The sequence below is a fragment of the Lissotriton helveticus genome, chromosome 2_1, assembly GCF_964261635.1.
Source record: "Lissotriton helveticus chromosome 2_1, aLisHel1.1, whole genome shotgun sequence".
Classification (NCBI taxonomy): Eukaryota; Metazoa; Chordata; class Amphibia; order Caudata; family Salamandridae; genus Lissotriton; species Lissotriton helveticus.
The window spans coordinates 1,759,831,127-1,759,845,473 of NC_136059.1; the positions used below are offsets into that span (position 1 = coordinate 1,759,831,127).

Sequence of the window (14,347 nt, forward strand, 5' to 3'; positions counted from 1 at the left end):
TGTTTCCGCCCCATTCATGACATATTCTGTTACGTTTGCATCACATGTCTATGTATACGCCCTGTTACACCTCTTTTCACCCTTATCTTTCGCGACTGCTACGCGTCACGCCTATTGCTCCACCCACTGCTACGCCTATTGCAATGTAATGCTATGTGTTTGCGTTATGTATATATGCTTGTGTACTGTTATTAAAAATTAGCCTTCCTTCCCTTGTCCAGATTCTGCCCCCGGCAGCGCTGCCATCCTATTTCTGTGCAGGTTGTCCTGTTCCTGTCCTTATGCTGTATTAAACCTGCAAAACTCCCACTACCTCGAATCTTGACTCTTATTTATTGAGCTATCTGTTAATCATTTATGCATTCAAAAAGAGAGGTATTATTTATTTATTTACCACATTACGACGGGGAGTTCAAGAGCCAAGGCCTTGGCTGCCCTCGTCAGCACCACACTATACGCTGCCCTCCCTCCTCCGTAGCCACGGTAGGAGGGGAGACAAAACCAGTGTCTGGGGAGGTATCCAGGCCACTGGCTTCCCCTAGTGCCTGTGTCCAGTCCTCATGACTGGCACTCACGTGCCAGGGGGTCCTCAGACCCCCCCAGTCACCCTCGTCGGCCATGTCCTGAATTTCAGGGATAAAGGATGGACCCAAATCCTCGAAGAATTGCTCTTCGGACTACGTCGAATGCAGCGGAGAGCGAGCGATGCTGATCCGATGCTGGATCCGGACCGAGGGTTGGACCAGGGACGGCGTCGTCCAAGGACGGCGCCGGGGGTGACACCCTAGGGGTCAACGCCGGCGGGGTCGTAAGGTCGACCAGCGGTGACCCGGATCCGGCGGGGCCTTGCGGTGTCGGCCAAAGTCGCTGACGGCGCCGAAGCACCCGACGGTGCCGGGGCCGAAGCACCCGGCTCTCTTGGCCTCCCAGTCTGGTCCGCTGGGCCCGAAGGCGCCGCGGAACCTGATGGAGGAGAGAGCGACCTCATGGCCATGAGGAAGACTTCAATCTCCTACGGCGGGCGGCGTCACCCGAACCCCCGGCCGCGTCGCGGGGAGTCAGAAGAGCGATGTCGCCTCTTCGACTTCTTGTGCCTCTTACCTGAGGACTTGGAGCCCGACGAGTGGTGTCGACTCGCCGAGCTGTGATGACTCCGGCCCCGCGACCGGTCCCTCGACCTCCTTCCGGACCGGGACCTCGAGCGACGCGGGCTGACTGCCGGAGCTCGAGGCGCTTGCGGGACCGCTCCTGCCTAGCCTTCGACGTCAAGGCCCGGCAGTCGGGGCGCGAGTTTTGTCGTGGTCGGGCCCCAGGCAATGTAGGCACCGGCAGTTGGGGTCGGTAACCGGTTTTGGATTCATAATCCTCATCAGCCAGGCTATCTTGAATCCACTGGTAGAGTGAGCCACGGGCCCACGTCTGGGCATACCCTGCCAACTCAGGGCGAACAAAGCAATACCAAAGGGGATGATGGATGGAGTGCTTGAGCAAATCAAACACTCACCCCCAGTCAACTGATCTGGGTTTAATCCATCTTTCTTTAGCTCACTTCACCACTCCAGTTCAGACATGGGTGGTGGAGTGAGCTAAAGAATGATGGATTAAACCTAGATCAGTTGACTGGGGGTGAGTGTTTGATTTGCTCAAGCGTTCCTTTCATCATCCCCTTTAGTATTGCTTTGGTCTCCAAAAAGACAGGTGCCATCAAATGGCATGTCCATAAGGGAAGCTTGGCTATTCTCAGAAATGCCAGAAGTCTGCAGCCAGGCGTGGTGCTGAATAGCCACCGTTGATTAAATTGCTCTTCACAGCACGTCAGTGGTGTCAAGCCCACAACGAATGGTGACCTTGGCTGCATCTCGCCTGTCCGATACTGCTTGGGAGAGAAAGGTCTGAATTTCCTTCGGAAACTGTGGCAGCACCTGGGCAACAGTTTCCCACAAGGAGTGGGCGTAACGGCCCAATAGGCATGCAGTATTCACTGACCGAAAGGGCTAGCGGAAGAGAAATATTTTTGGGGGAGTGGAAGAACGGCTTCAGTTTGACTTGAAGGATAAATTATGTTTTGGTTACTTCAGTATATTGAGAATTGAAGTAGTTCGACAAATAGTATTCCAAACCTGTGGATAATTTGGACAGGAGTAAAGTGCCTGGTGTTGAGACCATTCAATGGTAAATGTGTTGATGTAACTGGGCCTACTACCATAATTAGAGCTACTGTCATCATTAATCATCATTCAGAATGAAACTGCATATCCGTTAGACTGCTTTAGGGCCCTATTCAGGGGTCGACTCATGAAACAATTTTCATTGGGCGTTTCCAACTGTAGACAATAGCAGTTGAACAAGAATGGGGGGAATTCTTATATAAACAGGTCCCAGGATGCTGGTTTCTGGTCCAGGGTAGACATGGCTTGGCAGTTCGGGCTGGACTGTTCGCATGAGGCACAGGGTCAAGACTGATTTGCATATATCTGTGTCTGAACTGTGGTGGCGAAGTGATCTAAAGAACGATGATGGATTCAACCCAGATCTGTGACGGGGTGAGTGTTTGAAAGGTTTCAGCACTCCGTCCATCATCTCGTGTTTGAATTCTTATATAGACATTAGCAATTGTATTAGTTAGAAAAAACAAGTAGGATTCTTTAGACACATTTCAATTACAGTATATTAAAGACACCAAGGTTCAGCACCTGCACAAACAATAGGCTACAAGTGAATTGCACTGGCTCATACTGATGTAAAATGACAGAACCCTACAGCTACTTGCTGCCTTGTAATAATAGCTCACTGTGTGTCCTAAAAGGATGAGGGGGGGCCAATGAATAATAGGGATAGGTTATAAAGCTTAGAAAAGGAAACTAAGGGGTGCACAAGTTATAATGCTGCAAAACAGAGTTCGGGGGATTCGTGGAGCGGGTGTGAACTCTGATGTACTGTGATAGAGTGGGAGGGTAGCCAGGGACCGCAGGCCTATAAATTTAACACGGTGAGGGAGGTTCTCTTCACCAAGTTCCTTATACTGTATAAGCATAGTGTCTCAGGCAGCTGCAATAGGGCCCCAGCGTGTATGACGGGCCTCCTGCCAATAAAGTGCAGAGCTTTATGCTTCTCCCCATCTAAGTAATGCTTTACACCATAGTGAGAGACTATGGTGCTGTGCCTTCCAGAGCATGGTTAGTAGCTGCTTGGCCAACATTGGCAGATTACACTGATACCCTGTGATTTCTCAGTGGAATAAAAAGAAGGCAGTAGCCTCCCATGAATTTAATGTGGTGAGTTCAGGGCCTGTGCTCAATGAAGCATGTACTGCATGCCAAAAACGTGCTATTTTAGGGCAGGAACAGAGCATGTGCCAGAATTCAGCAACCTGGGTGAAACATCTAGGACAAGTGAAATTGGCTGCGGGCAGCATATGATTAAGTCAAGAGGGTGTATGCTAAACCCTGTGAAGAATCATACATTAGATATTTTTCAAACAAACATTCCTCTAACAAGAGGGTGTATGCTAAACCCTGTGAAGAATCATACATTAGATATTTTTTAAACAAACATTCCTCGAAACAGTCTTAGGGTACTCCAGGCCTCTAGATCACTCGGTGTCGTGAAGAGGCCTTGTTTTTTTTCTCGTTTCTTTTCTTAATTCTTTTTATTATAACCAATCAGCGATACATATCATTTATATCATGAGCAAGAGAGTAGACATCTTTCAAATTTTCGATGTGGGCTACAGTAAATCAAACGCAATCATACAATATATGACAGTTAGGGGCTTTCGAGAGTCACATCGATTAATGTTGCTGGTGGGATACAAATATTTCCTCTATACAAGTTCCAAGGCCCCCATACTTTACCCCACTTCCTGGGACAACCTCTGAACACATATACTGACTTTTCCCAGAACAGGCACCAGTCCAGATCCTCCTTTCATCTGTGAAGCCTTGGCGTTTTGTGAGCTCCCCAATGTTGTGCTATATTTCTTTTAGCCACCATCAGCGCCAGACTCACCCACTGCTTAGTTAGAAGGGTGAGGTCTGTCGGCTCCCAAATGTTTAGAAGGCATCTGCGAGCTTTGGGCTGTAAGTCAGCTGTGAGCACTTCCCGGAGTGTTTGGTGTATGGCTTGCCAGTACGGTTGTATGGATGTGCATTCACATATTATGTGAAAGAAAATACCAATCTCCCCATAACTACGTCGGCACTCTCCCGTATCTCCTCTACCCATCCGTACCAACTCTGGCCCAGTAATGTATATTCTGCACCAACACCGCAGCCTTGCTGGGATTGCCACTTCCCTCGGGGAGACTGGGTGTTTGCCAGTTTTCTTCATCTAATTCAATGCCATCTTTAACCTATTTGTCTTTAAGGGACTGGAGTGGGTCTTCCATGTTATTTATCAGTTTTTTGTAAATCAGTGAAATAGCCCTCCCTAGAAGATGGTCGTCCAATATCCTATCCTTGCGGGGAGATACGTCAGAAGGGGAGGATCCACTAGCAAGTTGAGTCTGGAGTGCGTGTCAGATCTGCAAATATCTATAGTACTCTGTGCCGGCCAGTTTGTATTGCTGTTGGAGAGCAGCAACAGAGAGAATAGCGCCTTTGTCCCAGAGATCCTTAATCTGGGAGATACCAATAAGATCTCGAAGAGGCCTTGTTAAGTCCTCAGCCCAGAGGGAGCGGATGTGAACCAAAGATATTTCCACGTATTCCCTAATAGCTTTGTATAGCCGTGTGATGAGACTTCGCCCTCCACCCTGAGGTATAGAGTATGTATCTTCGCATAGGTAGGCAGTTCTTCATCCAGTGCTTCCCATAATGATCAGAGTGCCACCAGCAATTACGCATATATTCAGAACTATCCCGGGGGAATATTATAGACCTGACCAATTTGTTCGAATGTAAGGATCTGTCCATCTTGGAAGAGGTCTTCCACTGTTTCTAAGGCGTGCACATGCCATTCCAACAGCTGCTCATCCATTAGCGAACTTAAGAGTCCCAGTAGGCCCTGGAGGGGTATTTTGGGGAAGCATGGTGTGATTTTCCTTGTGAGCTGGAGAACTTAAGATAGACATTTTCAGGCGATCCAACTGTATAGGAACAAGAAGCGATTTATATTGATAGTGGGGTGTAAGAGCTGACATATTTTATAGAAAAGGAGAGGACTGTCTCCTGTGCTTGTCCCAGATGCTATTTATGCTAATGATCTGGATACCCATTGGAGATGTGCTGCTAGGTAATAAGTTTCAAAGCATCGCGTCCCAAGCCCACTTTGACCTGCTGGCTACTGACGTTTTTAAAGAGCCATACGTTGCCTCTTATAGTGCTACAGCAAGTCCCCCAACAATGGATTTAAATCGCAGACAAAGGGACGCTGAGGAAACACCAGTACATTTACAAAATAATATAGCAGGTGAGGACGACCATTTTCGAAAGTGCTATCCTGCCTGTGAGTGCAAGGGAGAGCCGTTGCCAGAAGCAGATTTGATATCGAAGGGTTATGTCGGCACATTTCAGGTTACCCTCAAACAGGTCTTTTTGGGTATGGTATGGACAAGCCCATAGATAACTGATCGCAGCTGTGATCCAGGCTAGCGCACTGTCACCGATTTTGATTGCCTGAGGGTGGATATTGTTGCGAAATGGAAAGGTGCAGTATATCTCAAGTGATCTGCATAAAGCGACAGTGTGTGTGGTTCCGTCAAGAGGGATACCTCACTGCTCTGCTGACTCGAAGTTGTGCTGCTCAGATAAAATCACAGATAGGATTATAACCTAGGCAAAGCACTATGTTAAGTGAAATGGCACACCCACTAAAAATACTCTACCAGCCTAAAGAGTAGTTTAAAAAAAAGACTGAACTTTCCTTGAAGGATGTTAAACATTATAGTAAATGTATACATTTTCTTAGTACATGTAATAAAAAAACAACTAACTTCCATAGTCAGGTAAAGTATCAATTACATGTTACCATTTCACAATCCACAGCAAATACTCCAAAATTTCCATCAGCTGGAGGTGGCTTTTTAAAGGTCATCATAAAGCCATCCAAGTTATCCTTTTGCCCTTCGTGGACATGTAACTGTAAGTGGGAAAGAAAAATACACCATTGTTAATTAAAAAAAAATTTTTTTTAGTGAAGGAGCTGTTTACGGACAGAAATATCATTCACCTTATATAGTCAGTAAGTACAACAATTGATTTTTGCGGTTAGTTATGGACAGATCATACCTCTCAGTGTTACCTAACCTTCGACCCCATTGAAATCACAGGAAACATAGCATTTGACCCAATGACCAGAAAGTGCTATGAAAAACCACTAACTATATGTGGAAGCAAGTGCCCTTCTACGGATACCTATTTTGCAAATATTTCAGGTCGACAGTCAAGGTATATGACCTCTAGAGAAAAAAAGTATCACCACAGAACAGATCTTTATGAACTTGAGAAACATAAGTCTGGTCCACATCTTAATGACTCTGATGCAACACAATACCAAGGTGAAAAAACAAGCCAAAATATTTACAAAACAATGTACATGCGATGCACTTCCCCCAAAGAACAAGTTACTTACCTTCGGTAACAATATATCTGTAAGAAACATAGGTTAGTTATAGATTCCTTACCTTAGAATATCCCTCAGGGGTCAGACTGGATACGGAAAGTTTGTCAGCAGTACCCCTGCACGTCGTTATGTGGCATCGGTCAACTCTGCGTCCATCGCTGCCATACGTAGTCTGCTTCTCAGTCGCCGGGATGACGTTGAGGAAGTTACTTATACGCCGCCCTTATGCGCGGACGTCAGTTCTGTACACTACTTTCCGCACCAGGAATGCAGAGCCATGCAAGTCACTGACCACTGGTGCACAAAACTAGGGCCCTGAAAGGATGTCCTTAACCCTAGATCAGTTCGCACAATAGATACCCCAGAAATACCAGCCCCGGAGGTGGGTCTGCGAACTAAGTTCACACCAGAAAGTCATGGAGAACAGAACGGCCAAAGAAGTAGTCTCTCGAGACTTGGCTGTCCAGGCAGTAGTGTGTGGTGAACATGTGCAGTAATGCTCAAGTAGCTGCCCGACAGATGTCATTTAGGGGGACTCCCCGTCCCAAAGCTGTAGTAGCTGCCGTCGCCCTGGTGGAATGAGTACGCATCCCCACTGGACACTCCTTCTTTGCCAAAGAATAGCAGGCTTTGATGCACAGAACGACCCACCTGGAGATGGTCCGTTTGTGCACGGCCCTAACTTTCTTAGCGCCCGTGTAACCAACAAAGAGCTGGTAGTTCACCCGGAATTTTGTGGTGTGATCCAAATAAAAGGAGAGCCCACGTTTTGGATCCAGGCGGTGGAGCCTCTCCATCTTTTGAAGGATGTGGAGGGGGAAAGAAGGTGGGCAAAGTGATGGTTTGGCCAACATGAAAAGAAGTGACCACCTTTGGAAGAAAGGAAGGTCGAGTTCGGAGGACAACCTTGACCGACTGAACAGCCAGAAAAGGAGGCTTGGAAGACTACGCTTGTAGCTCACTCAGCCTGCGAGCAGAGGTGATGGCCACCAGAAAAGCAGTTTTCAGAGTGAGAAGTCTGAGAGGACAGTTATGTAGCGGCTCAAAGGGAGGGCACATCAGATAAGTAAGAATCAAGTTCAAGTCTCACTGAGGCATTACGAGGGGAACAGGAGGAAAAAGATGAGTAATGCCTTTGAGAAATCTATTTACAACAGGGGACTTGAAAAGAGAAGACTGATCAGGAAGCCTGTGGAAGGCCGAGATGGCCGAGAGGTAGCCCTTAAGAGTGCCCAGAACAGAGCTTTGTTGGGCCAAAGAATGGAGGAACAAGAGAACCTCAGAAAGAGGGCCAGAAAGGGGATCCACAGCCTTTGCTGTGCACCATGCCACAAATGTATTCCATTTGCAGGCGTATACCGTCTTAGTGGAGGGACGCCTGGCTGCCAAGATTACATCACAGACTTTCGGAGGCAAGTCAAATGACGTCAACTGCAGCCGCTCAATCTCCACGCAAGAAGGTGAAGGCTGGACAGATTCGGTTGGAGGACCGTCCCCTGCTGCTGCGACAGAAGATCCTCCAGCAGAGGCAGTCGGATCGGGGGGTGATGGCCATGTTTAGCAGCTCAGGATACCAGACTTTTCGTGCCCAATCCAGGGCCACAAGAATGAATTTGGCCCGGGAGCTCTTGATCTTATTCAGCACTCTGAGCAGAAGTTGTATAGATGGAAAGGTGTACAGAAGACCGCAGCTCCACACGCGATGAAAAGCGTTGACTAGCGAGTGCCACCGTGGAAATTCCAACGCGCAGAATTGCTGACATTGGGCGTTCTCTTCGGTGGCAAATAGATCTAACCGAGGCTCCCCACTGTTAAAAGATACTTTACACCACCTCCGAGTGAAGATACCATTCAGGATCCGTTATGCACCTGCGGCTGAGTTGGTCCGCCCTGGCGTTCAGCGAACCTGCCAGGTGTTGAACCACCAGGGATATGCCCTGATGTTCCAGCCATGTCCAGAGCCTCTTGACGTAGGGTCCACCAACCCACCCGCCCTGTTTGTTGCAGTACGACATGGCGGTGGTGTTGTCCGTTAACACCTGCACTCCTCTTCCTGGGAAAAAGGGAAGGAATGTTTTTAGTGTAAGACGAATTGCCAGTAGCTCCAGAAGGTTGATGTGGAGCTCGAACTCCGCCAGAGGCCTCTGATCTCCGCCTCTCCCATGTGGCAGAGATCAGAAGGGATGAATCTGTCACCACTATGTGTTCTGGTCGGGGAAGGGAGAGGGCTTTGCCGTTGACTCAATCCTGCCACCACTGCAATTTGCAATTGTCATGCAGTGCTCTCCGAGATCTGGACGCAATCGGACAGATTCCCCATATGCTGCGCTCTCTGGAACTTTAGGTCCCACAGCAGAGCCCGCATCTGCCACCTGGCATGATCAATCAGCAGGATGCAGGAGGCCATGAGGCCCAGCAGTCTCAGGGTCAGCCTGTCCAAAACCCGGGATAGAGGCTGAAAGATCGGAATATCCCGGACTCGCTGTTCGGGAGGATAGACCTGAAACTGTCGTGTCCAGAACTGCTCTGATGAAGTGGAGCTTCTGAGAGGGGGTCAGGTGCAATTTCTGGATGTTGATGGAGAACCCCAGTGAATGCAGGAGGTCGGCCGTAGTCTGGAGGTGGGAGACAAATGCCTGGGGCAAGCCCGCCTTTAACAACCTGTCGTCGAGATAGGGGGAGACTGGAACCCCCGATCTGGGTAGATCAGCTGCGATCCCCACCATCACTAGAGGGGCGCTGGTAAGGCCAAAGGGGAGGACAGTAAACTGAAAGTGCTTGTGGCCTACCGTGAACCGCAGGTAACGCCGGTGATGCGAAAATAAGCGTCCTGCAAGTCCAACGCTACCATCCAGTCTCCAGGGTCGAGGGCAGACTAGTCCTGAGCCAGGGTCAACATTTTGAACTTCTCCTTCCAGAGGAAGCTGTTGACGTCCCTGAGATCTAAGATAGGACGCAGGCCCATGTCCTTCTTGGGCACCAGAAAGTAGTGGGAATAGCAACCACGGCCTACTTCTGGGGAAGGAACACGGTCAATGGCTCCCTTGGCCAAGAGAGCCCTAACTTACTGTTGGAGACGGGCCAGGTGATCCCCCGACATGCGATGGTACTGTGGTGGCATGGCTGGAGGGATAGTCTCGAAGGGGAGGGAGTAGCCGACATGACGGTGCATCAGTGGATGAGGTGCTGGCGGATCCTAGTGCCCACTGGGGTTTGATGGGCCCGAAAGGTCGGACTTGGAGGGGGCGGTGGTGGACTGGCCCCCATTACCACATCGGTGGTTCCCACGTCCCCAACCGTGCTGAGGTTTAACAGCTTGCGCTGGCCTGTGGCTCTGAAAGGAACATGTTGGGACACCCCTTCCGTGGCCATGAAAGGGGCTAAAGGCAGATCGTGCAGGGTGCGTGGTGGAGAGGCCTAAGGACTTGGCCGTAGCCGGAGAGTCCTTGAGGCACTCTAGCGCACGGTCTGCCTTGTCGCATAACAGGCGATGGGCATCAAAGTCCATGTCCATCAAGGTGTTCTGGACATCCCCAGAAAAGCCAGTCGTACTCAACCAGGCTTGACAGGCGAAGCGCCACGGACGTTGAAATAGTCCTACCCACAGCAGATGGCGAACTTTGCGGTGTCTCTCCTCTCGGCAACAGCATGGGAGTACGGCCCGGACCTCCTCCGGACATTGAGGCAGCACTTGCTCCACCGTATCCCACACTGTGTAGGAATAACTGCTCAACAGGCATGCAGTGTTCACCAACTGCAGCCCTAAGCTGGAGGAAGAACACAACTACTTCCCAAGCTGAGGCAGCTTCTTGGATTCCCTGTCCGGTGGTGCGTTAGGGAACGCGCTTTGCGACGTTGAAGCTTGGACCACCAAGCTCTCGGAGGAGGGTTGTTGGGAAAGGAAAGTGGGGTCACCTGGAGCCGGGCGGTGGCATCGGGCAACCCTCCTATCCACAGGAGCCCCCGTGTTGGGCCTGGACCAGGTGCCCAATAGGATGTCTGTGAGGGCTTTATTAAACAGAAGCAGGGGCTCCGAAGAGCTTGTTGCAGTCTGAAGCACCTCTGTCAGGAGGTTAGTCCTGGCTACCACAGTAGGTAGTTCAAGGTTTAGGGCCTCGGCCGCCCTATGCAACACCACTGCGGAAGATGCTCCCTCCTCCATAGCCACGGTAGCAGGAGACAACATGGCAAGATGCCATGGTCTGGTGAGGTGTCCAGACAACTGGCATCCCCCAGTTCCTCTCTCCAGTCCTGGCATACTGCAACTGGTCAGTTAAAAGGTCACCAGACCCCTCCCAGTCTTCCTCACCCTCCTCTGGCTGCCAAACTTTCTGGAGTTGGCCAGGGTGGAATACAGGCACAAACATACCCATCAGTGTCCGATCCAGCGTTAGTTGATGCCGGTCTGGCTCCGTATCCACATTGGGGTGGAAGCTGCGGTCGACACCTCGGCTGCGGACATGGTGCCGGTAGAATTGGCGCCGGTGAAGGTGTAATAAGATCGACCGGCGCCGATCCAGATCCAGGCCTGGATCCAAGGGGACCCTGCGGTGCCGAGGCCAGAGCTGCTGGCGTCGAAGGCCTAGGGCCCCCAGCCGAGTCTGCGGGGCCCGTAGGCGCACCGGCAGAGTCAGGTTGCTTAAAGATTGTCTGCATCGCTTCGTAGAACTGACGAAGCTGGGCAGGAGTCACTCCCGGGAAGGACAGAGTTGACCCTGAAGGCTCAGCACGCGGAGCTGCAGGAGGGGCACCACCCTCACCCTTCGTCACGTCAGCCGATGGACGAGGGGAATTCGAAGAGTGACAACGCTTCTTTGAATTATTCTTGTGCTTCCACTTACCTGACCCAGAGTGCGAAGACTTAGACGAGGAGTGGTGATGGCTCGGCAACCGGTCCTTCGACCTCCCACGCAACCGGGACTTTGAATGGTGTCTAGCAGACTGCCGGGCCTCGAGTAGCTTTCAGGATCACTCACACAAAGACTTCGGGGCCATGGATCAGGAGTCTGAGCACAACTTGGGGTCATAGTTGTGCTCAGACAGTAGAGGCACACGCGGTTAGGGTCCGTCACCGACATCAGTCGGGTACAGGAACCACAGGCCTTGAAACTGAGCATCCCTCGTGCACCAGGAGTCGATGTTCGACTCAAACGAAGTCGACAAAAGTCGCAAAAAAGTCAGTCAAAAAGGTCCTGCTCTCTCCGGATCTGCGCTTGCTGGCGCGGAAAAAGAAAGAACTGACAGTGCGCAAGGGTGGCGTCTATGTAGCTTCTGCCACATCGTCCTGGCGACCACGACGCCAACGACAGACGTGGATTTGACCGACGCCACCTTTCGACACGCAGGGGTACTGCTGACTAAAATCTTTCTGGATCCAGTTTGACTCCTGGGGGTAATTCTAAGGTAAGGAATCTATAACAGTTCTTTTTAAGATGCAATATTATCCTTTCCGCAGAGGTCAAGGGCAACAGTTGGATGGAGCAAACCAATAGATTCACAAGATACATTCCTAATGTCAGTGGCACATGTAATATTTTAAGAAAAATCTATGATTAATACAGATTTTGAAGGGTATTTCATTTTTGACACAAACATTAATGCTAGGCAACAATGTATTTAAGTCTCAGTGATATTCATTTGGATTTTCATCTTGTGTTCAGTGGTTTAAAGCATTCTGATATCAGTCAGTTTGAAAGAAAATCACCAAACCTAAAAAGGTAACTACAATGAGGGAAACAGACAGTTAAACAGCAGCTTTCCATGGCGGAAACTGGACACTGCAGGTAAATAGCTTCTACAGTGTACCATCACCACATGTTCTGAAAGTTACTTTAATCTTTACTGGCTCCTGTGAGGATCCTTGAGAAATGCTCTGTCCTGTTTACCACTTAACATTTTCTGATTTGGCATTCAGTTGATTTCTCAAACGTTTTATATCAATAGCAACTTGATTATTATCTTTTGAGATGTTAATGAACAGTTCTTCTTACAAATTCCTTAGCTTTTTTTGGAGTGTGGTATAAAGAAGGTGGCCAAGATGACAGACGCACCGGACGCTCCTTAGCGAGCTATGTCTTGGGTCCGGTCTACATCCTTTTTATATCCTGCTCACCGGGCCTGGGAGGTGCATGAACCGCCCTAACTGCCCAACCCTGAAGGAGGTAACACCCTGGGGAGATGTGAAGGAGCTGAGCTCCTTCACAGCAAGCAAGTCGCGAATGCAGGCAGTGAACCGCCCTAACTGCCCAACCCTGAAGGAGGTAACACCCTGGGGAGATGTGAAGGAGCTGAGCTCCTTCACAGCAAGCAAGTCGCGAATGCAGGCAGTGAGCTTCCGAAAGAGCCGGTCTGGAGATGCACCAAAACGGAGGTGCTGGGGAGCAGCGTGCTAACATTACACTGACACAGGAATGCCTCTTAGTGGCTGCTTGAATAGCCCGACTGGGCTGTCCCTTATTTCCCGTCAGCTTGTGGAGTGTCCTGCCAAGGCGAGAATCAGGCCCTGGGGCAACCAACAGGAGGATGCCTTGGAGGGCGACCATCTCTTTCAATCTGGCCCCTGGAGGGAGTGATGACCCCAAGGGCCTGCGGTGCTCAGGGTGTGGCGTTGTCCCTCGCCTGGGCAAGCAAGGAGCTTGGCTGCACCTGGGATGAGACCAAAACCCTGACATTGCAGTACTGCACCTGCCGGGCTCTGATGGCGGCTCTGAGATCGTGCAGCATCAGGACTTATATGGCCGAGGCCCGCCGTGAACGGAGGATATCGGGGCCTCCGGCTGCTGTATTCATGGAGTCTGCTCCCTGCATTGCCTTGCGAGAACCAGACTGAAGAGGCCCAAGGAGTTGTTAGCAGGCCAGAACATTTGAGGTAGGCTCTAGGGACCCATGAGGCTCGGATTACTATGCTTGCAGCCCAGAAGAGGGATCGACCCGGGCAAAGCACTGCCCTGGCACTTATCTGAGAGGCCTCATGGTGATCTGGAGACATTGGGGCCTCCTGACACTGTCTTCCCTGGGCCTGCACCATGCTCTGCCCTGGCGATACTGGCCAGACAGGCCCAAACTGTCAGAGAGGGCTAAAGTACACAAGGTCAGCCCATGGGGCTACAGGGACACTGAATGTTGCGTTTGCAGCTCAGGGTGGCAGACTGGCTCAACGCAGAACGCAGCCCTTCCTGGGCAGTCCCTCTCCTTTCATTGGGACCATTGGACTGGGGGGCCATTGGACTGGGGTGGAGTGGGGTAGTGACATGTGGCGTGCCCTGGTGCGAGTGGCTAGCCCCTGCCGCAGGACAACTTGCAGTGGACATTGTTGGGGGGACACAGGGTCATTGCTCTGAGATCCTACAAGTGAAAGTAGGGCCCATTCCTTGCTCCCATGCCCTTAAGATGCATCTGTGAGCTGTTTGAGCAGATAGGGGGCCAAAGACACATGCAAACACATGGGACCCACCTGACTGGGCAGAACCCAGCAATATCAGGATGGTGAAGCCTAAAACAGATAACAATCTGACCCAGGACCCCAGTAGCCCTGCACTGCCTCCAGCCTCTGCAGACCAGCCCATGGGCCCCATGAGTCACTTAGAAGCCACTCTCAACTAAACACTTAGCTGTATATGAGAAAGTGACACTGTCACCTAATTTAAATATATTAAGAACTGATCACCGAAAGATGACAGATCGAGTGCATGCCGCACAATCCGCCTGGACCACCATGACACCTACTGTGTATGACCTGCAAGCGCAACTGAAGGTCATAAGCGATGAGGTGGCCACGCTGCACCGC

At 50.4% G+C, this 14,347-nt stretch overlaps 1 protein-coding gene across 4 annotated transcripts in view; it reads right to left on the minus strand.

Annotated features, from left to right (window-relative positions):
* LOC144818885 (RNA exonuclease 1 homolog) overlaps positions 1-14,347 on the minus strand; it is a 1,142,074-nt gene that overhangs the window by 368,043 nt on the left and 759,684 nt on the right. For 2 of the 4 annotated variants that reach the window (XR_013607172.1, XM_078676714.1), the window contains one exon: positions 5,968-6,078. Coding sequence is in view for 2 of the 4 variants with exons in the window: in XM_078676714.1 (XP_078532840.1) it covers positions 5,968-6,078 (111 nt within the window). In the remaining 2 variants the exon portion in view is untranslated. Of the gene's footprint in view, positions 1-5,932; positions 6,079-14,347 lie in introns of all 4 variants that reach the window. The other 2 variants (XR_013607173.1, XM_078676715.1) reach the window with 1 other exon arrangement.